At 46.4% G+C, this 23,710-nt stretch overlaps 1 protein-coding gene across 1 annotated transcript; it reads left to right on the top strand.

Moving 5' to 3' along the window:
* The first annotated feature begins 223 nt into the window (after positions 1-223).
* On the top strand, positions 224-20,982 carry WNT8B (Wnt family member 8B). The gene is made up of 6 exons (XM_083615955.1): positions 224-507; positions 8,855-8,888; positions 13,476-13,614; positions 18,020-18,145; positions 19,142-19,284; positions 20,401-20,982. Exons 1-6 carry the CDS (start codon positions 440-442, stop codon positions 20,959-20,961), a joined length of 1,071 nt encoding a protein of 356 aa, XP_083472081.1. The 5' UTR covers positions 224-439; the 3' UTR covers positions 20,962-20,982.
* The last annotated feature ends 2,728 nt before the right edge of the window (positions 20,983-23,710 follow it).

Raw genomic sequence — 23,710 nt, 5'->3', positions numbered from 1 at the left:
TTTTATCTCTGTCAAACAACACCCCCCCCCCCAAAAAATCCTTTTTCTTGGTGCATTTGTCTTTGAGGGACCTGGGGTGTTCTTTTGATCACTTCAGTCTCTCTCTGGCACTTGAATCCTGATTGGCTGAAGGACTTAGGAGGGGGGGAAGAGAGAGAAATCTTTAATTAAGTAGATAATCTCTTCTTACAAATTTCAGTGGCTCCATTTCACCAATCGCCTTTTGCTTGCACTTCAGGACCGATTGTCCTACGGCGCAGTTTGGATTCGGGGTCTTTTAACTTCTCTGCACCCTTTAGGAACAGAGGCTAGAAGCTCTTCTTCCCCCCCTCCCCCTCCTCAAATTACCATCCTAATATTTTAAGATCTTTTTTTTTCGGCCTTTCTTTCTTTTATTTATTTATTTATTTATTTTTGAGGGGAGGGAAGGGGCAGGATTATGTTTTGGATGGGCTCTTATCCAGGCACCTTGTTCCTCGTGTCCTTCTTCCACTTCAGCTATCCTTGGTGAGTATCGAGAGTTCCTTCCTTTGCGATGATGTAGCAAGACAGGCCCATGGGACACGGTCGTGCAGGGTCAAACGCACCCTCACCTCGCTCTCTGAGCAACCACCACCCCTTTCCTATTTCCCTCGGGTCGCTAAAGGGTGTTTTAGGCTTGTGGAGCCTGACCTCACCCGGAGGCACATCCTACAGACCCCCCAGAGGACTGCTTGGAGAGATCACTGGGGACTTCAGAGAAGCCACTTTGCAAGGTATCGCATCCAATTTGCAAGATGAACTTATTGCAGAGGAGCAGGGGTTCCTCCGTCTGAAGGTTCCCAAGCTACGAAGCTTTGCTCTCTCCTTTCCTTGCATTCTGTGTCTCCTTTATGTTCCTAACCAGCGATTCAGCTGCTGCCTCCAAGATTCTGGTTGCGTTGATTTAGCTGGTTGAAATCACAGCTTTTGGCTTGACAGTTCAGTAATGAGGGAATAGCAAGGGTTTTAAAGAAGAAGAAAATGTCAAAAGGGAACATTCGGCTTCGTTTTTTAACATCACATTTCCGACTCGTTAAGATATTCCAATTGGCTCCACGCAGCAGTCAATAAAAGTCAACCGTTCTCAGATAAACTGGCAATCAATTCAATTGGACCTTTCTGCTGCGTAGTCTATGTTTTTCATTGTTCAGCCTGAAATGTTTTGTACTGGTGAGACTCATGAAACTTTAGTGAATGCCTTTGAAATTGTCTGCTTTTAAAAAAGAAATTTGAAAAGGATATCACAGAAGCAAATACCCAGCGTTTGTGAGATAATAGGCAATGCATTATCTTTTACTGCGTCTCTGTTAATTTGTTTAAGTCCAGGCACATCTTTAGGTTACATGGAATTTACCATCAGGCAGAATTAATTCCGACAACAGGAATTCCCCCAATCACCTGATCTCGCTTGGCATCCTCTTGTCTCAGTGGAACAAAGTTGTCTGAGAGGATTCTGCGCTTGATAGACTCTGTCCTTGCCATGCTACCAGCAAGCTAAATTTTTGCACCCTGTTGAAATCTGGGGCTAAGTTTAACCAAGTTCAGTGCTGCTTGCGGCATCTTTTCAGAGAGTTTAACTCAGCTGGGATTCCAGTATACTGCGAGTGTAAAAATAACCAAGTTGTGCTGGATGGGGAATAGATTTCTCATATGATTCCCCATTGCTCTTAATAAGGACTAACAGAGGGATAATTAAATCTGGAGAAATTGGCTAGGCAGCTCTAACTAAAACCCAGAGAGGGTTAGACTTTTGCAGTAGTGACTCTTTAATGTTCAGAGGAGAGATTCTAGTGCGGGGGAACAGAAGGAAGTTGTATCAACATCTTGAGCTTATATTCCACCCCCTCAACAATACAATTTGCTTTTGAGATGTTAACAGCAGAAGTGCAAAAGGACCAAGTGCATGAACAAGTCGTTCAGGCTTGTTGAAATGTTTGAAACCCTCTCATGGTTAAGCCAAAGGTGTCTCAGTGGAATGGGAAATACGGTTGCGGAGCAGTGTTGTGTGTGTGTGTGTGTGTGTGTGTGTGTATCCTAAGGTTAAAAACTTCTGCTAGGAGAAAGGAAAGCCTCAGAGGGGTCTAAGAGCCTTCAACAAGAGCATTCCTCTTAAGGGGTTGAGGATAATCTACAATTTTTCCTCCTGGCTCCCCGCTTCTCCCTTCTAACATCATACCCGGTGGTCCTGTGTCGATCGGTCTGGCGGCAAAATGTGGCCACCCACAATTAAAGCGATCGTTTCTGTGCATCTGCATTCCAGATATGCAGTGGTGGAGCATTAATTTAAAAAATAAACGTTAAATAGCTCCCAAGAACCACAGTCCAGTGGTGGAAATGTTTGTCTGTGAGGGAGAGAGAGTAAAAAAGAGAGAGAGAGAGATCAAACTCTTAATAACTTATGATATCCTGGAAGGATGCAGGGACCAGGGTCAGGATTTGTGCGTGGTGAGGCTGGTATATATATTTTAAGGGCCCTAACCACTTTAAAACTTTCCCAAAGGGAAGGGAAAGTGCTTTCTTCTGTCTGAATTTAATCGTCCTTCCAAAGTGTCTTGAGATGAGAAGGAGGTACAGCCCCAGCTGCTTAAAGTTTGCTAGACGGAGGATTGAAACGTGGGAATACGAGATGCACATTCCCAAACCTCCGTTCTCCCCTCTCTGGACTCTGCCATGTACACCAAAGGGAGGAATATCCCTGTGTATGGACCATCACTCAGATTAGGTTCAGGACTTTATGAACCTCTTGCGACTTGCCTAATGCCAAACATCAGCATCCAGCATTACAGAGCAAACTGTGCTATAGCACTCGACTGCCAGGTTCATTTGTTGCCTCCAAACTCCACAGCTGCTGAGCTGTTTATTAGTTAAAATGCTTCTGGCTCCAGGCTCAGAACAGAATCAACACACTAGTGCAAATAAGGGCCACCATTTTATTAATCTTGAGAACAGAACCTGCAATTAAACACCATCAGGTGCAATTCCAGACCCTCCAAGTGTCCCTATATTCCAGGGACAGTCCCGGATTTACAGAAGCTGCCTCAGTTTCTGATTTGATCCTGGAATGTCACGCTTTTCCTTAGGATGTCCCTATTTTCATCGGAGAAATGTTGGAGGGTTTGGAGTTATGCGACCCGACCCCCCAAGCCAAGGATATAAGTAACTTTACAATTTTTGGAAGACCTCTCAAGGCAGCCCTATATAGGGAAGTTTCCGAATTTTTTAATGTTTTTTTTGGGGGGTGTTGGAAGCTGTCTAGAGTGGCTGGGGGAACCCAGTCAGATGGGTGGGGTGGAAATAATAAAATTATTAATAATATGGAATAGGACACCCCTATTTTCATTCAAGAAATGTTGGAAGGCATGCAATTCATCTGAAGTTGCTTTATACATGGAATTGTAATCACTGTTTTTATATATGTACTCGTTTTGTATATGGGATGGGGGTTTCCCCCCGGTATTGTGAAATTGCCTCAAGATGCTTTCTAAGGAAGCTATTCATAAATGAAACAATGAATACAAATTCAAACAATCATACAAAATCACCCAAGTACCAACTCTCCTCCTTGCTTCCCGAGTCTGTGTGGGCAATTATCTTCTTATCTGCCATAACCCAGGGGCCGGCAACCTAAGGCCCGGGGGCCGGATGTGGCCCAATCGCCTTCTCAATCCGGCCCGCAGACGGTCTGGGAATCAGCATGTTTTGACATGAGTAGAAGGTGACCTTTATTTAAAATGCATCTCTGGGTTAATTGTGGGGCCTTCCTGGTGTTTTTGCATGAGTAGAATGTGTGCTTTTATTTAAAATGCATCTCTGGGTTATTTGTGGGGCATAGGAATTCGTTCATTTCCCCCCCAAAAAATATAGTCCAGCCCCCCACAAGGTCTGAGGGACAGTGGACCGGCCCACAGCTGAAAAAGGTTGCTGACCCCTGGCCATAACCCAACAATTTCAGGGTGACCCAGATTAGTGCAGATAATCTGCGGAACACCTGATCCTGACAGCTCCTAGCCATACCTCTTATGGTGTCGTGAGGGAGACCTGCCCTTATCAAAGCCATCAAATCTGCTCACCATGAGAGGCTAGTCTATGGAAACCCAACTAAGTGATGCTCCATTGATGGTCTCCATCTGCTAGGCCAGATATGGAGATAATTTAGATCAGAAACTTCTGGGCGATTTGTAGTAAATCGTCGCAACGCAGACCCTTCAAGTGTCCCTATTTTCCAGAGACAGTCCCAGATTTACAGAAGCCATCCTGGTTTCTGATTTGATCCAGGAATGTCTCACTTTTCCTTAGGGCATCCCTATTTTCATTGGAGAAATGTTGGAGGGTATGGAGTTGTAATAATAATTTATTATTTACACCCTGCCCATCTGGCTGGGTTTCCCCAGCCACTCTGGGCGGCTGCCAACAGAATATTAAAAACACGATAAAACATCAAACATGAAAAACTTCCCTAAACAGGACTGCCTTCAGATATCTTCTAAAAGTCAGATAGCTGTTTAGTTCCTTGACATCTGATGGAAGGGCGTTCCACAGGGCAGGCGCCACTACCGAGAAGGCCCTCTGCCTGGTTCCCTGCAACCTCACTTCTCGCAGGGAGGGAACTGCCAGAAGACAGGCAAAGAGATAAGTAACTATAAGTAACTATACAACCTTTAGAAGACACCCGAAGGCAGCCCTGTGTAGGGAAGGTTTTTTTTTTAATGTTTAATGTTTTATTATGTTTTTATATATGTTGGAAGCTGCCCCGAGTGGCTGGGGCAGTCAGATGGGTGAGGTAAAAATAAAATCATTATCATATGCATTGACCCTGATTTTAGCTTCAGCTGCCTGTGACTCTTATTATTAGGATGAAAACCAACAATGCAGAATATCTGCTAGCCAGTACTATTTTTTATAGAAAAAGAGGTACTGGAACTTACCATGAACACCTCTCTTGTTCTCTTATAATGGCACTGGTGCCTATCTGAAAGTTGCTAGAACTGACATCCAGTGAGTTCTGGCTGAAAAGAGCCCTGCTGCTAGCGATGGATATAATTTGGAAATGTTCATCTGCAAGGTTCGTTGGGACAGTGTGCTCCTCATCTGTGAAGTGTCTATGGCTCTATGCCTCTCTATCTCAGGTCTACCAAGACATCAATGGGCAAATGTTGGTCTGCTATATAAGCTTTCACTGAAGAGACAATTCATCAGTTAAAATCTCTTTCGGGGAAAGAACAATGGGAAATACCTTTCCCATTGATGTATGGGAACAAGGAAGCGGGTGGCGCTGTGGTCTAAACCACTGAGCCTCTTGGGCTCGCTGATCAGAAGGTCAGCGGTTCGAAACCCCATGACGGGGTGGGCTCCTGTTGCTCTGTCCCAGCTCCTGCCAGTCTAGCAGTTCGAAAGCACGCCAGTGCAAGTAGATAAATAGGTACCACTGTGGCGGGAAGGCAAACGGCATTTCCATGCGTTCTGGTTTCCGTCACAGTGTCCCGTTGCACCAGTAGCATTTTAGTCCTGCTGGCTATATGACCCAGAAAGCTGTCTGTGGACAAACGCCGGCTCCCTCGGCCTGAAAGCGAGATGAGTGCTGCACCCCCATAGTTGCCTTTGACTGGACTTAACCGTCCAGGGCTCCTTTACCTTTTACAAGGAAATCAGCAAATTCTACAGGAGCACTGAGAATAAGGTTGAAGGAAAATTAGGATTCTTCTTGAATAATGTTTTCTAAGCACCCAATCGCGCCAGAAGTGATTTCTGTGACGGTGGGGTTTTTTGTGTGTGTCATGAGAACAAGTTGTACGCCCAGCTTGCGCAACTGGAAAGTTGTGTTTCATGAGATTGTAAGGCAAGAGATTGTTTTAATGACCCCTTCACTCATGGCTATGCATATATCCATAAATAGGATGCGCATTTGTAGGATATTGGAGTAATTACTAAAGGAGAGTGAGTAGCCCATTCTGTAGTTGTTGTAGTCTTCATGGCGCATTTCCTGTTGCTCTTCTTAATATGATGATTTCTCATTTTGATTGGTTTTGTTGCTTTATATGTAATTTGTGTATTCTAACCCATGGATTGTGCTTGACCTGTGATATACTGTGCGGAAGAGCGAGCTAACAATATGCCATAATACACCAACTAATAGCAATAATAATTGGCTCAAGAGATGAAATGGTAGTTTTAGGAAGCAACCGACATTGCTTTTAGAGGTTTTACTTTCAGACGACACCTTGGCCCTTAAAAAGTGATTTATTAATATGCGCATACCATCTTCTTTAGATTGCAAATTACAATTTAATGTGCTGTGGCTCTGCCAGCGGCAAGTATTCCTGAGGTCCAGTAATATTCCCTCGGCTATTGTTTTTCCCCAAAAATCTGATATAGTTATCTTCTGAGCATAATCCAGAAGATCTGCAACTCAGCCAAGCAGAAATAAAATCCAAAAGATTCAGGGCCAATGGAAATAATGTTTCGACTGTCTGTTATCACTAAAAAGTAATTGCAACATAATAATTAGCTTGCTGGATCAGGCCAGAGAAGAAGATACACATTCAGTTAAACAGTTAGTTAAACAATAAATGGATGAAAAGCAGGATTTAAGCAGTAAAAAAACCTAAAACAACTTTTAAAAATTTGACGGCTCTATTTCATATCCTAGCTTCAAGGCCATTCGGGTATTTACCGGTAATCCCATCGTCTTGAAGAAGAGGATCAGGGTGGTCTGCCTCTTTAGCTTAGAGTCTGCTTAGTTCGCCCAATTGGGAATCTGTGGCTGCCCTGTTCACTCCGTGGCAAGTGGTAAATTGACAGAAACTGGTTCCAAAAAAGAAATAACCACAACTTCTATTGTTAAAGGGGACATCTTCACACATAGATGCCTTATTTTGTGCCAGCGATTAATCTGTCCCCTTGTGTGCTGGCCAGTAAACTTGAATTTGCATGCTCTGTCTTTTCTCCCCTTGCCTTTGAAGGGAGATAAAGCCAGTCTGCTAAGAAGTGATTGCTTCAAAGGTTTGCTACAAAAACGAATGTGAAGGTGCTTTAATAGAAATATTTCCATCGTAGTCTTTCCTGACAAAGGGTGCAACTTGAATGCAGCAACCTTTGCTCTTTCCTGCACGGCACAAGCAATCAAATCAAGAAACATCGTTTCGCCTTTTGTCCAAACTGGGAAACTGGTTCCCAGTTTCAGATCAAGCCAGGAGCTCAAACCAACTGTGGTTTTAATATCCTGGCTTGGTTCCTAAACTGGGAACCGGTTGTTCAGTTTGGACGAAAATGGGAAGTTTTAGAGGCTTCCTAATTTGATTGCTCATATTGTGTAGGGAGGGGCAAAGGTGTGTGCTACACAACATGGAAAATGGATACCTGAATTTATTAGGCTGAGATATGGTCATCTGAATGGGGCCATTATGGGAGGGTGATGAAAATCAGCAAGGAAACCTGAGAGATCGGGGTTGGAGAATCGCTTGGGGGATAAAAGCATTCTTCTTGGGTTTCACAGTTGGTTCTTGCAGTCTATTCTTTGCATGTCCCACATGAAGTTTATTTCAGTTTTATGGTGGAGAGATGCAAAGCTTTATAAATTCATTATAAACTTACACTTAGGGGTAGCATTGCCTCGCCCTCATCTGTGCTGGGTGAAGGTCTGTTTCCATATCAACAGACGCACCTATTAAGCTAAAAGCAACTGCAATAATTACCCAGATCTTCTAGGGGGGAACACTTTCCAGATATACATTTCTGTTCCTTCTTGTCCCATCCACAGTGACTCTTGGGGGGCTGTTTCCCTTTCTCCTATGCAGTCAAGGAAGCCTTGAAAAGGAGGTCTTACTGGGGTACAATGATACTATCACGTCTTAAGTTTTGGCAAATCTTTCTACATAGGTGGGACTGCTCAAATTTCACTTGAAAAGCTCAGTTTTTGATACTACATTTCAACAGGAAAAATTGCATTTTCAACATTTTCAGACAATTTTATATTCTATTTCATTATCTCTACTAAATTGTAAATCTGGGCCACCTTCTGATTTCTTACGTGTTTAGTTTCTCACTTAGTTTTCAAGTGTTCAGGCAGCAAATGTCATTTTTATTTGTCATAGGCGCTTTCGAATTTCAGTTCTATGAAAAGTTTCTCTTGAGATCATATAAATCTTTCACCTTTTACTAAAGATTTCCATGTTTTAGAAGACATCTGGAGCCCTAGATTTAATGTTTGATGTTTTGTTACATTTTTATATGTGTTGGAAACTGCTCAGAGTGGCTGGGAAAACCCAGCCAGATAGGCAAGGTATAAATCAAATCATCATCACCATCATCTTTCCATCTTTCGTATACAAAGTACAAAATAGAAAGATACACAGTTGCAAGGCTGGGGGGGGGGAGAGAATACAAATCAAATCTATATAAAATCATACTTAAGGTGTCATATCAAGAAATATCCAAAACCTGCGGTCTCACACCATGTTGTTAAATACATTTCTAATACCTTAATCGGTCCTCAGACTTTGGCAAGCGTTTTCCCTCTGTCCGTATGTGGTTTTTTTCCATTTCGTACAATACCTTTGCAGCCACAAGCCTACTGCCAACCACAACTCCATCCTGTTTTTTCAACCCAAGTGCAAATACTTGACCACCCTTCAACTATCTTTAGGCAATGAATGAGGACAGGGAGAGGCTCACAGCCCCAACGAACCTTCAGCAGTACCTACTGAGCAGCAATGGGCAAATGCGCTTGGTTCAGTAAGTGGGACGACTCTCCAAGGGCTGGGCAGGGGTGGCACAGGGGAATTCCAGGCATTCCCTCTGCTTCTCTCCATTGATGATCCCTTTTCCTCCCTTCCAGGTCAGTGAATAATTTCCTGATGACTGGTCCCAAGGTAAGTGCGTTTCCTTTGATCTGTGTTTCTAATTCCAACCAGCCAAGATCGGCTGGGAATCAGGCTTCTTTCCAGCCTCCCAGGTTTGCTAAGGTTTGGACAGGGGCTCCCTGCACTCTCTGTCTCTTGAGTGCTGAATCTTAAGCACAAAAAGCAAGGAAAGAAGCGGTTTTTCTCTTTTTCTAAAGAGCTCAGGGCAGTATTCCCCGTCCCCCCCCCCAAAAAAATTCTATCTTCCCAACATCCCTGTCCAAGGCAATCCAGGGAGCTTTATGGCTGGGCAGGTTTCAGAGATTTGAATCCAACTTGCTAAAGTCCAGATTCAACTCTTCTACACCATAGTAGCTGATGACTTGAACCTTACGCATAGTGCCAAGCAGTGCTATTTTTCTAGAAAAAGATGTGCCGGAACTCGCCATGAATGCTTCCCTTGTTCTCTTATAATGGCAATGGCACCCACCTGAGAGATGTCGAAAAAAGCCCTGGTGTTAGGGTTACCAGTTTGCTGGCTGGTTTTTGTTATTTTTTTACTGGTCCCTATTCTTGCACCTTTCATGTATTAGGGACGCGGGTGGCGCTGTGGGTTAAACCACAGAGCCTAGGACTTGCCGATCAGAAGGTCGGCAGTTCGAATCCCCGTGACGGGGTGAGCTCCCGTTGCTTGGTCCCTGCTCCTGCCAACCTAGTAGTTCGAAAGCACATCAAAGTGCAAGTAGATAAATAGGTACCACTCCGGCGGGAAGGTAAACGGTGTTTCCGTGCGCTGCTCTGGTTCGCCAGAAGTGGCTTAGTCATGCTGGCCACATGACCCGGAAGCTGTACACCGGCTCCCTCGGCCAGTAAAGTGAGATGAGCGCCACAACCCCAGAGTCGGTCACGACTGGACCGAATGATCAGGGGTCCCTTTACCTTTAACTTAATGCTAATTTCCATGCTGTGGAATTGCTATCCAGAGAACGCATTGCTCTGCTTTCCTTTGGACCAAATCAGTCAGGCTGAGGGTGGGGGGTCTTGTCGTCTGAGCAGCCCAGGACCTCCAGACACTCTTGTTCCCCGGGAAGTTCACTTCCGTGTTGCCAACACAGTGGTTTACCTCCGGAGGCACACTCCATTCTCTCTCGAGACAGACAAATGCCAACAACAGCCGTGTTGAGGGGCGTGCGGACCTGATCGAGCCCAGAGATGTCAAGTATAAAATGGAGCAGGTCAACATATAAATGCAACCTAGCAAATACTCGACTGGTTCCTTGAGCTAAAAGCCTCATAAGCTTCTTGAGTTGTAGTGGCCTAGCATGGGTGGACCCACTGGGGCAGTTTCCCTGGGGGCAAAATGGTCAGGGGCACAAAATTTCAACACCCGACACTTCCTCAATACTTCTGTTGCTGAGCTCTGTTGAAAATGGCTTCTCCAGGCAAACCAGGAAGTGACATCTCAAGACAACGATCTCTCTAGTTGCAATCTTCTGGGTGATGTTCCGAGTGCTAGCATTTTGCTACAAAACCCTGCTTAATCTTTCAGATAGAGGACTGAGGGTCAGACAGAGGCAGTAAAAGTCGAACATAGTGGTTGTGGCAGTTAGAGTGAGAGACAGGGATAGAACTGAGAGAGGAGATTGTGACTGTGTGAGATAGTACCACATCTAGTTAAGGGCGCACATTTGAGAAACCGTTCTGAACACATTTAAAACTTGTTTGTTCTTCAATAAACTTCAATCTTCGTTGTTGACTTTAAACCTGACTGAGACTCAGAAGAAACGTGGTTGGTGGCAGCGGAAGAATAAAGCAGTGGTGTACAGGTCAAAAGTCAGTAAAACGACCGGGGCTCTGAACGAACACCACAAAATTGGGCTCTCCCCACCTGTGTATTCTGCAACAGTGCATTGGCGGTAGATTTATTCTGCTTTTGTTTGTTCTGCGGTGCTTCCACAATGCTTCCACATTATTGCTCTCTGGAGGGGCAATAGCGGAACAAAAGCAAAACAAAATACAGTGGTACCTCTGCTTACGTTCACCTCTGGTTACGTATCCTTGCGCAGAAGAGCTCTACATGCCACACGCATGCGCAGATGCGCCAAACCACACCACACGCATGCGCAGAAGAGGCACCTCAAGCACACCTCAGGATCCGTCCAGAGCTCCAGAATGGATCTTCTGCGCAACAGGAGGTACCACTGTAAAGAAACTAGAACATTTGTGGCATAAAAGTCACCAGATTTCTTATGCAATATGCCCTGATTTGGAAGCGAAGCAGTGTGACTCCCCCCAAAAAATGTTTGCAGATGCAGACAGTATTAAAAGTGGATTGCACGTGACCATTCCTGTAGCATCTTGAGCACAAAAAATCCTGGGTGCCTAATAAGAAGGATATTTGAAGGGGCCCTTTGGCTGTAATCCTATGCACACTTACTTAGGAGTAAGCCCCATTGAAGTTGCTCTGCCGGTCCGTCTGTTGCAGCAAAAACAAACACAGCTGCCTGCCTTGAAGACTTTGAATAGGGCTTCCTCCACCGATACTGTTTCATAGAGGAAAACACCATATTGAACTTGGCCCCCTGAAGTAAAAGGAAGGAAGGGAAAGGGGGTGAGGAGTTGAGGAGGGGGCCACACATCTGAAGAGTCTAGATAAAAGTCTGGCTGTACTTGACAGGTTTGCTGTTTGGGGGTTGGGCTGGGAGGTGGATTAAGAGGCTGAGAGAAAGCATGATCCAAGTGGGAAGTTAGCAAACGACACAAACGAGAGGCTCTGCAGTTCTCAACAGTGTGGGGTCTGGCTCAGCCATGCAGTTAGCACATAGGGAACACCCAGCAAAATTCTGGAACCTGCAAAAAGAAAACGGGAGCAAACTACCTAAAACACAAAGCAAATGAACAAAACACCTATGTGGTAAACTGTGGTGGTGGTGTGGTATTGCTCCTGATCCAAAGGGTTCCACATTCTACTGGCCCTTCTTCAGGGAAATTGAGAGAACAATACAGTGGTACCTCAGGTTACATACGCTTCAGGTTACAAATGCTTCAGGTTACAGACTCCACTAACCCAGAAATAGTGCTTCAGGTTAATAACTTTGCTTCAGGATGAGAACAGAAATCGTGCTCTGGCGGCACAGCAGCAGCAGGAAGCCCCATTAGCTAAAGTGGTGCTTCAGGTTAAGAACAGTTTCAGGTTAAGTACTGACCTCCGGAACGAATTAAGTACTTAACCTGAGGTACCACTGTAATTCAAAGTCCCGATGTGCTGCCAGAGACCCTGTTTTCCAGGGACGGTCCTGGATTTACAGAAGCCGTCCCAGTTTCTGATTTGACCCTGGAATGTCCCACTTTTCCTTAGGGCGTCCCTATTTCCATCGGAGAAATGTTGGAGGGTATGTGCTGGCCCTTCTATCTCTTACCCAGAGGAGATAGAAGAGGTAGCACGTCCAGATTTCGAATTCCTGTTATCTGAAATTCCTGAGGAAGGACCGGTAGGGTCTGTTTCGCATTGGCTCAATAGGCCCTTTCCCTCTCTGTCCTGCTGCTTTTTTTGCTTTTGTTTCCAGGTCAGGCAAACAGCTTTCTGTGCTGGAACTAGTGCTGGGCCGCGGTGCACCATAAAATCTTAGAATCATAGAATTGTAGAGTTGGAAAAGACCCCAGGGGTCCTCTGTTCCAACGCCCTGCGGTGCATGAATCCCAGCAAAAGCATCCATGACTCTCCAATTTCTTGTATGTTTTCCTCTCCTGTGATTGAGACTTCAATTTGTCTGCCTCATTCTGAGGGCACGAGCATTTCCTGGCGTAAAATTTGGGTGGCCATGGGGTTTTGAGCTTACCTCAGTGTCATGAGTTGGCTAGTGTTTAAAAATTTCTCCAGCCTCCCTAAACTGACTATACTGCCTGATCTGGAAAAAAAAACAACTTATCTCCCTCCCAACCACAGGAATTTCACACACACACACCCCAATGCTCTCCTCTGCGATTATTATTTTCTATTAATAATTAAATTTCTCCAGTGCCCTTCATCCGAGGATCACCGGGATGGAGAAAAACTGGGATGAATTTTCAGCACAGCCCTGAAAATTCAACGTCCTTTTTTTTCAATGCAAGGAAAAAAAGAAGGCACTTAAGACCCAGTTCAAAGGAAGAAAATCCTCTTGGTAATCTAAAGGAGGAGTAGCAGGCGAGACATTCCGAAAGCCCTGGAATGAGTGGTTTAGGAAGCTGCACTTTCTCATTTTAGTACTTTATATTCAGATCATGCTCTGTTTCGCCTTTTCAGCTTCTAATGGAATTGTTTTTCGAATTCGTCGCTTACTGGTTGCATGTTAATTATGGGAGATGTCACCAAATTCACTGCACAATCTTATCTCTATCGACTCGAACCCTGGACACAGTCAGACAAGTCTCCTGGACTTGAGCACATAGCCACCCACTTCCTGGGCCTTCTGGGAGACAATGATGCTAGGTCCCATTTTGCTGCAGAGGATACAAATAGGGTTTCCTTTGTCAGGCAAGGATTGCACTCTTAGAGGGAGGTTTCAAAGCCATGGCAATCTCTGCATGTCCCCTTGTGGAAGCTCCTCTTTTGCCCTTGCCCTTTTCTCCCTGCAGGCATACCTCATCTATTCCAGCAGCGTTGCGGCCGGCGCACAGAGTGGAATTGAGGAATGCAAGTTCCAGTTTGCTTGGGATCGCTGGAACTGCCCAGAGAGAGCTTTGCAACTCTCCAGCCATGGAGGACTGCGTAGTGGTAAGAAATGTCGTAGTGGTAAGAAATTGCCTGCCTGAAGGGTAAAAGGTAAAGGGACCCCTGACCATTAGGTCCAGTCGTGGCCGACTCTGGGGTTGCGGCGCTCATCTCGCTTTATTGGCCGAGGGAGCCGGCGTACAGCTTCCGGGTCATGTGGCCAGCATGACTAAGCCACTTCTGGCGAACCAGAGCAGTGACCGGAAACGCCATTTACCTTCCCGCAGGAGCGGTACCTATTTATCTACTTGCACTTTCGACAAGCTTTCGAACTGCTAGGTTGGCAGGAGCAGGGACCGAGCAACGGGAGCTCACCCCGTCACGGGGATTCAAACTGCCGACCTTCTGATCGGCAAGTCCTAAGCTCTGTGGTTTAACCCACAGCGCCACCAACTAACAATTTGCTGCTAGTTCATGACACCCAGGAAGCTGCCTCGCTTAGTCTAAAGATAGGACCGGCCCCATAGGAGCTGTTAAGGGGATTTAAGGATGCTTTTAACTGCCAATTCTCCAGAGTTTATGTGCCCTTTTAAAGACATAGTCACCCAAGGAAGAAGCTTTTATGATCTCACAACCATCACTGACATAATCTAGTTCCCTGGCAATTGATCTGTCTGTTACACAACAGGGAAGCTGAGGAGAAAAAGCTATGGCCGACTGCTGCTTTAGCCAAATATGGTTAACCAGTGCTTTTCTTCCTGGGGGTACGCAGGGGTACGCATACCCCTTAACATTTTGTGAATCTAACAGAGAAGAAACAATTTTTTAATTAAAAAATAGTTTCTTCTCTAGCACGGTGAATTGTCAGTTCAGTTGAATAGCATGGTGATTGGCCAGTTTCATTGTTACCACCTCTGATTCTTGTTACCACCTTCATTTCCTTTCCCGGTGTTTCCTGAGTCGCATACGGAAGCGAGCATCAGGGGTCAGCAAACTTTTTCAGCAGGGGGCCGGTCCACTGTCCCTCAGACCTTGTGCGGGCCGGACTATATTTTGAAGGGGGGGAAATGAACGAATTCTTATGCCCCACAAGTAACCCAGAGATGCATTTTAAATAAAAGGACATGTTCTACTCATGTACAAACACGCTGATTCCCAGACCGTCCATGGGCCTGATTTGGAAGGCGATTGGGCCGGATCTGGCCCCTGGGCCTTAGTTTGCCTACCCATGGTTTAATGTGTGAAGCAGTGTGGAATGTGGACATGTGGTGTTTTATTGATGAAAGTTTGGCCTCATTGAGGGGCAGTCTTTCAATATAAGTAATGCATATTCTTTGTACTTTTGTCCATTTACTGTATTCATTTCCCCCGATTTGAAGTATAAAATGGTGATTTTCTTGAGTCAAAATGAGAGTACCCCTAAACGTTTTGTTTTTTAAGAAGAAAAGCACTCTGGTTACCAAATCTGGCTGCTTTGCTTATCTTTGCACATCTGTACCTCCAGCTGTGACCCATCAGTGGCACTGCCATCCAAGAGAAATGTAGAGAACCAAAAGCCAAACAATACGCTCTGTGTATTGTTTTCTCTAACAGGTTTGGTTTTTTGATTGCAATCTACATGGCTTCAAGGGACGTGGGTGGCGCTGTGGGTTAAACCACAGAGCCTAGGACTTGCCAATCAGAAGGTCAGCGGTTCGAATCCCCGCAACGGGGTGAGCTCCCGTTGCTCGGTCCCTGCTCCTGCCAACCTAGCAGTTCAAAAGCACGTCAAAGTGCAAGTAGATAAATAGGTACCGCTCCGGCGTGAAGGTAAAGGGCGTTTCTGTGCGCTGCTCTGGTTCGCCAGAAGCGGCTTAGTCATGCTGGCCACATGATCCGGAAGCTGTACGCCGGCTGCCTCGGCCAGTAAAGCGAGATGAGCGCCGCAACCCCAGAGTCAGTCAGGACTGGACCTAATGGTCAGGGGTCCCTTTACCTTTTACCTTTTAGATGGCTTCAGGGTGAGCAACAGTCTCACTTAGGAACTGCTACACCCACTCAGTGCCAAAACTTTTCCAAGAGGCTTTTCCCTCCTGGCAAGGAAAGAAGGAGCCAGACCCCCGCCAATTATTTGTACAACCCTGAAGCAACTAGATATTTATTTGCATTTAACCCACACTTACAATGCAGTGGGAAAAGCAGTCACATCACTACATGGCACATCAGTGATCCTGAGTTGTTTAGGTGGCTGTTCTTTCTGCTATCAGAGGGAAAAGATTTCAGCCTTCGTGTTAGGGGCAGGATAGCAGAGGAGAGATCTACAAGTCCACTCCCTCCCATGGCTGTCTTTGGCATTAGTAGGAGTTAACTCTCCTGTTTTTAATCTAGGCAGTTCTTAGCAGACTGGTCCCCAAAAAACATCAATAATAGCATCAGTTCATGTTATTTAGTAGAATGTTATCTACCTTTCATTTCTGCTGGATGAAGAGCCCTAAGCTGTTCTTCGCCATTTCTAAACAGAAGGTTGCTGTTCAGTTTATATTATTATTATTATTATTATTATTATTATTATTATTATATCTATATATAAATTATGGGACGCGGGTGGCGCTGTGGGTTAAACCACTAAGTCTAGGGCTTGCCGATCAGAAGGTCGGCAGTTCGAATCCCCGCAATGAGGTGAGCTCCCGTTGCTCGGTCCCTGCTCCTGCCAACTTAGCAGTTCGAAAGCACAAAGTGCAAGTAGATACATAGGTACTGCTTTGGTGGGAAGGTAAACAGCATTTCCATGTGCTGCTCTGGTTTGCCAGAAGCGGCTTAGTCATGCTGGCCACATGACCCGGAAGCTGTACGCCGGCTCCCTCGGCCAATAAAGCGAGATGAGCGCCGCAACCCCAGAGTCGTCTGCAACTGGACTTAACAGTCAGGGGTCCCTTTTCATCTCTCTATATATATGTTTTACAATCTAAAATACTCATTTTGTACCCTTAAGATATCAATGACTTCCCTTCCTCTCTTTCCATGGTTCATTTTACATATAAATCCCTGCATATTTTACAAAAACTATACCATTCTGTGTTCCATTATTACACCCATTCAAGTTTATTTACATTGCTGAATTTATCTTAATGCTGCCGGCGTCTTCAGCTGTACACAATTACCGTATTTTTCGCTCTATAGGACGCACTTTTTCCCCTTCAAAAATGAAGGGGAAATCTGTGTGCGTCCTATGGAGCGAAGACGCCATAGCCCCGCGACCCTCTCCCGGCTGGAGAGGTGACGCGTGGCTATGGCAGGAGCCTCTATAGCCGTGCGTCACCTCTCCAGCTGGGAGAGCGCGTGCGGGGCTAAAGAAGCCATAGCCCCGCGACCCTCTCCCAGCTGGAGAAGTGATGCGTGACTATGGCAGCTGCCTCTCCGCTGCGCCTTTCCGCTGCTCCCTGACCTGCTCTTTGGGGCTGGTGGTGGGCTTCCCCCCGCCAGCCCCAAAGAGCAGGTCGAAAGGAACCTTCCAAGGTAGCCGCCTGAACGCACCTTAAACGGCACCTTGTTTTAGAGCGGGAAAACAAGAGGGGGAAAATTCTCCCACTCTCTGCGCAGCGCCTCCTGCCGCTTCGCTGAAGGGGCGCTGGGCAGAGAGCGGAAGAATTTTTTTCCCTTGTTCTCCCCCCTCTAAAACAAGGTGCGTCCTATTGTCCGGTGCGTCCTATGGTGCGAAAAATACGGTACTTCCCATATATTCAATTAACCTTTTCCAATCCTCTTTAAACATATGTTCTTCTTGTTCTCTCATTCTATATGTTAGGTCTGCAAGCGGTGAATATTCCATCAGTTTAAGTTGCCAGTCTTCTTTAGTTGGGACCTTGCTCGTTTTCCATTTTGGGGCTAACAAAACATAAAACCGCAGTAGTAGCAGACATAAATAACCTTTTTTGACACATGACAATTTCAATCTGAATGATGGTCTAAACCACAGAGCCTAGGGCTTGCCAACCGGAAGGGCGGTGGTTCGAATCCCTACGAGGGGGTGAGCTCCCGTTGCTCGGTCCCAGCTCCTGCCAACCTAGCAGTTCGAAAGCATGTCAAAGGGCAAGTAGATAAATAGGTACCACTCCAGCGGGAAGGTAAATGGCATTTCCGTGCACTGCTCTGGTTCACCAGAAGTGGCTTGGTCATGCTGGCCACATGACCCGGAAGCTGTCTGCGGGCAAACGCCGGCTCCCTCGGCCTATGGAGCGAGATGAGCGCGCAACTCCAGAGTCGTCCGCGACTGGACCTAACCATCAGGGGGTACCTTTACCTTTACCTTTACTTTAAAACATTTTTTTCAATTCATTTTGGATCATTTCCCAATGCTCTTTTACCCTTTTACAACTCCATGTTTCCATTCAGCCTTACTGATCATGGATGCTCCAAATCACAGGAGCTGCTGACGTATCCTGTCTTGCACCTCCTTTAGTTTCCTTTTTCCTGTGTCTTCGTTTGACAGCAAACCGAGAAACAGCCTTTGTCCATGCGATCAGCTCCGCTGGAGTCATGTACACACTGACACGCAATTGCAGCCTGGGCGACTTTGACAATTGTGGATGCGATGATTCACGCAACGGGCAACTTGGTAAGGACTCTTGTGTAGGGTTGCCATATTTCAAAAAGTAAAAAACCAGGACATCCCAAAAGTTGTGAAGCTTTTTTGACTGACTTGCCTAAGATCCAGGACAAAGTGCTGCCTTTTGGACCCCCCCCCCATCAGTTCTGCCTTTGAAATCCAAGTCGTGTCTGGAAAAATCCAGACGGAAAAATCCACCCTACTCTTGTGACCATTCTTATTGCAAGAGAAGCAAAACTGCCAATCCAAACATAATATTTCTTGCCCTTCTCCATGTCCTCACTTTATTAGAATCATAGATCAGAGCTGGAAGGGTCCCTGAGAATCCTGTAGTTTATAGGTAGCCTTCTCATATGGGCATCAAACCTGTGACCTTGCTGTTATCAGCACCATGCTCTAACCAACTGAGCTAGAAAACTGTGCAGAACTGATTCTCCCCTATCAGTGCTATGGCAGTGAGTGCAATCCTATGCGTGTCCATTCAGAAGTCAGTGCCTCTGAATCCAGTGGAAATTACTCCCACCAGGTTACCTAGGACTGTAGCTTCGGTATTCTGCAAGAAATGGTGTATTTTCATAGAATCCTAGAGATGGGCGGAGGACCTTGGAGGTGATCTAGTTCAACCTCCTGCACAATTCAATGCACTCACTCAGACAACTTGAAACCGTCGCGGCTTTTTCCAAAGAATCCCAGGAACTGTGGTTTATTAAGGGTGCTGAGAGTTTGCCAGGAGTCCCCTATTTCCCCTCGGAAAGATAACAATTCCTGGAGTTCCCTGCAAAAAGGGTTTGATTGTTAAACCGCTCTGGGGATTGCAGAATTTGTTTTTGCCCCTAAAATAAATCTCGTTATTGAGAATCCAGCTCTTTTCTGGCTGCAGCTGTAACACTCACCATGAGGATGAAAGGAACTGAGAGAAGCTCACCGGCCTCTTGACTCCATATATCTGATGACATCTCTCTCTCTCTCTCTCTCTCTCTCTCTCTCTCTCTCTCTCTCCAACAGGAGGACAAGGATGGCTGTGGGGAGGCTGCAGCGACAACGTGGGCTTTGGGGAGGCCATTTCAAAGCAGTTTGTGGACGCACTTGAGACAGGGCAGGATGCTAGAGCAGCGATGAACCTGCATAACAATGAGGCAGGCAGAAAGGTAACAACACATTTTCCACCTATGGCAAATGAAAATGAAGGAGGAGATGGGTATCCTTTAGCCTTCTTCCTGATGAGGTAGCCTCCTCTGGCGCAGCCAATTTAGATGGATGGCTTGATACAGAGAAACACTTTGGCAAGTTTCCTGAAGGCTCCAGAATTTAATGTCAGCAGGTTTGCCATTCATAAATTTCTGTCGAAATTGGAAGGAAGACTCTGACCACTGATGGAACAGTTTTCCAAAACAGTTGCAAAGTACCCTTTCAGGTAGAAAATTATGATCCATTTCAATCAAAAGTCTTCTAGTTCTAGATACTGAACTCGCAGGACACGGGTGGCGCTGTGGTCTAAACCACTGAGTCTCTTGGGCTTGCCAATCGGAAGGTAGGCGGTTTTGATCCATGCGACGGAGTGAGCTCCTGTTGCTCTGTCCCAGCTCCTGCCAACCTAGCAGTTCAAAAGTACGCCAGTGCAAGTAGATAAATAGGTACCGCTGTGGCAGGAAGGTAAACAGCGTTTCCATCCGCTCTGGTTTCCATCACAGTGTCCTGTTGCGCCAGAAGCGGTTTAGTCATTCTGGCCACATGATCCGGAAAGCTGTCTGTGGACAAATGCCAGCTCCCTTGGCCTGAGAGCGAGATGGGCGCTACAACCCCACAGTTGCCTTTGACTGAACTTAACCGTCCAGGGGTCCTTTACCTTACCTTTTTACTGAACTTGGGCTGGGGGGTGGGGAGTGGCAAGTGCCGGATTTACGTATAAGCTAAATAAGCTATAGCTTAAGACCCCACTGTCTTGGGGGCCCCAAAAAAATTTAAAGGAAAAAAAGTGGATGTACATTTCCAAAATATAAGATAAAAAGCAATTGCTTTGATAAAATACATATTTTGTTATGTGCAAATGGCTTGAGATAACTATTAGGTCCAGAAATGACCATATAGCATATATTCAACACAAAAAACAGTGACAATTCGTTGTTGACAAAGGGCATATAAAGGGCCCCGTTACCTTCAGTAGCTTAGGGCCTCATCAAACCGAAATCCGGCCCTGGGAGTGGCTTCCGGTCCACCTGGCCTTCTTGCATGGCATTCCCTCTTGTCTTTTCCTTCCTCTCTAGGCAGTGAAAGGGACCATGAAGAGGACCTGCAAATGCCACGGAGTATCCGGCAGCTGCACCACGCAGACCTGCTGGCTGCAGCTGCCCGAGTTTCGAGAAGTAGGGACCTACCTGAAGGAGAAATACCACAAAGGCCTGAAGGTCGACTTGCTCCAAGGGGCAGGCAACAGTGCCGCCAGCCGGGGGGCGATTGCCGAAACCTTCAGCTCCATCTCCAAGAAGGAGCTGGTCCACCTGGAGGACTCCCCTGACTACTGCCTGGAGAACAAGACTCTGGGCTTGCTGGGGACGGAGGGCCGGGAGTGCCTGAAGAGGGGCAAGGCTTTGAGCAAGTGGGAGAAGCGCAGCTGTCAGCGTCTGTGCGGGGACTGTGGGCTGGCCGTGGAGGAGCGGCGAGCCGAGATGGTGTCCAGCTGCAACTGCAAGTTCCACTGGTGCTGCGCCGTCCGGTGCGAGCAGTGCCGCAAGCGCGTCACCAAATATTACTGCGTGCGCAAGGAGAAGCGGGAACGTGGTGGGGGCAGCACGGCCTCCCGCAAACTCAAGAGGAAGCAGCCCTAATACCAGCCCCCTGCCAACCTCCTCCCCCTCCGGTTTTTCTTCACTTCTGGATAGTATTTAAGTTAGAACCAACGACCCCGTACAGTGGTACCTTGGTTGCCGAAAGGCTTAGTCGTCGAATGAATCGGCTCCCGAACGCCGCAAACCCGGAAGGAAGTGTTCCGGTTTGCGAACGTTTTCCAGAAACTGAACGTCCGGCGCGGCTTCCCCTTGGGTGCGGGAAGCTCCTGCAACCAATCGGAAGCTGTGCCTTGGTTTTCGAAGGGTTACGGGAGTCGAATGGACTCCCAGAATGGATTAAGTTTGAGAACCAAGGTACCACTGTAGCTGGGGAAGTCCAGAGGGAGGGAGCTCACAGGCATTCCGGCAAAGATGAAGTTTCACAGAATGTTGTCGTGTACAGTGAAATTTTTCATAGGGGAGCAGTTAGGGCCAGAGGGACCAGTTTGTGAGGGTGATGGGGCGGGGCGGGGTAGGTGACACATACATTATTTCGATGTCTCCCTCCCTAAGCTGGGCAGAAGCTTCCTGGGTTTGTGAAGGAGGTGTTGGGCCTCTGCCAGGATGCTGAAACCTGCTGCCTCCTTGCCAAAGCTGGGTGGGCTTTGGGAAGGTGTGGGGATGTCTCTTGGACCCGTCAGAGCATCAGATATCCCTCACAGAGCCAAGCAAAGGCTTCCTGGGCTTTGGGGAGGAGGCAGCAGGCTTTAATACTATAATACTCTGATTTACCGGGAACATTTAGGGGACTAGCTTGGTCCACCGACCGCATACCACTGAAGCGGATTTGTTGTTGGACACAAGAATTGGGTTTCTTTTCCAAGCAAGGAAACACATGGTCCTTTGCTGCGACCTCAGAGGCCATCCTACTCTTAACAGAAGCTCCAAACATCCACCCAATCTAGGACTTTTTTTTACCCGAGATTCCAAGGTAGCAACTCCACATCTGCAGAGCTTGCTTACATAGGCAGCGAATTCCAAGTGTGTTTGAGCCACGTTGCTCGATCTGCTGTCTTCAAGAATAGCTTCCCTCTGTGTCCTTTGCTATTAGCTTTGAACTCCACATTCCAGTACATGCCTGGGATCAGGACCGTGCTTCTGCCTACAGGTGTGAGAAAAGCACAGCTACACACCCACCCACTTTTTTTTTTTTAAGTAGGGTCTTTCTCTCTCTCTGACCTCTGTTGCAGAACCTGATTAGCCCTTTTATTGTGAGAGCTGAATCAGGGAGGAGTGAAGTGAGTTAAAAAGAGTTTTATTTCAGGGAAGCCAATTGTTTTGAGAGGCTCCTCAGGAAAAGGGCACTGTTAGGGATCCCTGAATGCTGAAACGAACCTTGAAGGGCCAGGAGGAACAGGAAATACGAGTAGCAGGCTACGTTGCACATTCAAGGAGGGAATAGGAACCAGGAACTAGCCGCAGTTGGAAAAGAATGCAGTTCTGAAGTGGAAGGTGAAAGGAGAGACAAACATGGGTGAAAAAGGAAGGATACAGCTTCTGTTTTGAGTGCTCCCTAATGGAAATGCATTTCCATAACTCATAAATTTGCTATAATGTGCCGAAAAGAAGAAAAAAATATGGACACACTGTTCCTTAGAATCAGACAAAATAATCATAATCTCATGGCCTTACCAGGTGATGAGAGTTTGTTATGTTTTTTGGCACGATAATTTTACATTCATTGCTTAGTCAGTCGTAAGGTCAAGACATCCTCTCCCAGTATAGTTCTTCTGGGGTGAGGATATCACATTTTCATGGCACTCAAGTGATCAAGGCTTTTGTACTTGGAAAATGCCGTTCTTCTCCCAATAGTGCATTGTAGCTTTTTGCAGCTGTAGTGGGAGCCAAATTCCACTTCGATAGTGGCTTCATTTATGACACCGAAACAGACAAAGATAACATGCCATTTTGCGAACTTTTATGTTCTCAGATCCTATGCACACATGCTCCCTGTGCATGCTGCATTGTTTGTCTAGTGCTTAAAAAAAATATCTACTGAAAAGCAGTAAAGCTATTCCATGAGCGCCCAACTTTCCCCAAACTAGTGCCCTCCATATATTCTGCACTACAACTCCCATCATACCCAGTCAGCATAGCCCATGAGTCATGGATGATGGGAGTTGTACTCCAAAACATCTGGAGAGCACTAGCTTGGGAAAGGCTATTCTAATAATTCCTTTGCTTGCTGTCTGCAGACTCCTCAGCCAGGGCCGGCCCACCCATAAGACAAGATGGGGAGACTGCCTCGGGCAGCAGGATCCACAGGGAAAGCAGAGCCCAGTGTAGATGTATGGTGCCAAATTGTATGGGGCTAGACCCCAGCTAGACTCGCCCAGCCCCATTTACAAAAAGACCTGACAGCTCCCTCCCTCCAAGGCTTCCCTCAAACCTATCCATTACAATGTGGGGATAAGATATTTCACGACCTCTTCTTCTTCTTTGGTGATCACTCATAGCCAAGTAAGATTGTCTTCCATGAACACAGTTTTAAAAGTGAGTCCGTATGTGACTGTGGAGGCCAATTCTGGATCCACACGTCCTTCCACAGTTGGGACACAGGTTTCTGGGCGGGAGTTGATCATGGTGAGGGTTTGCCAAGCGTGCCTTCCTCTTAGCATGTTTCTTCCTATCGTCCTGAGTTCGAGTGTCTTCAAACTCCATGACACCTTTGGTAAAGGCTGTTCTCCAATTGGAGCACTCGCAGGCCAGTGTTTCCCAGTTATCAGTGTTTATTTTACGACTGGTGCTA

Source organism: Podarcis filfolensis (assembly GCF_964270895.1).
Source record: "Podarcis filfolensis genome assembly, chromosome: 5".
Classification (NCBI taxonomy): domain Eukaryota; kingdom Metazoa; phylum Chordata; class Lepidosauria; order Squamata; family Lacertidae; genus Podarcis; species Podarcis filfolensis.
This window is presented reverse-complemented; position numbering and strand designations above follow the sequence as displayed.

Coding starts and splice junctions, on each gene's coding strand:
- WNT8B (XM_083615955.1), top strand. CDS start 440: ATGTTTTGGATGGGCTCTTATCCAGGCACCTTGTTCCTCGTGTCCTTC. Junction 8,889..13,475: donor TCCTGATGACTGGTCCCAAG/GTAAGTGCGTTT, acceptor TTCTCCCTGCAG/GCATACCTCATCTATTCCAG. Junction 18,146..19,141: donor TTCACGCAACGGGCAACTTG/GTAAGGACTCTT, acceptor TCTCTCCAACAG/GAGGACAAGGATGGCTGTGG.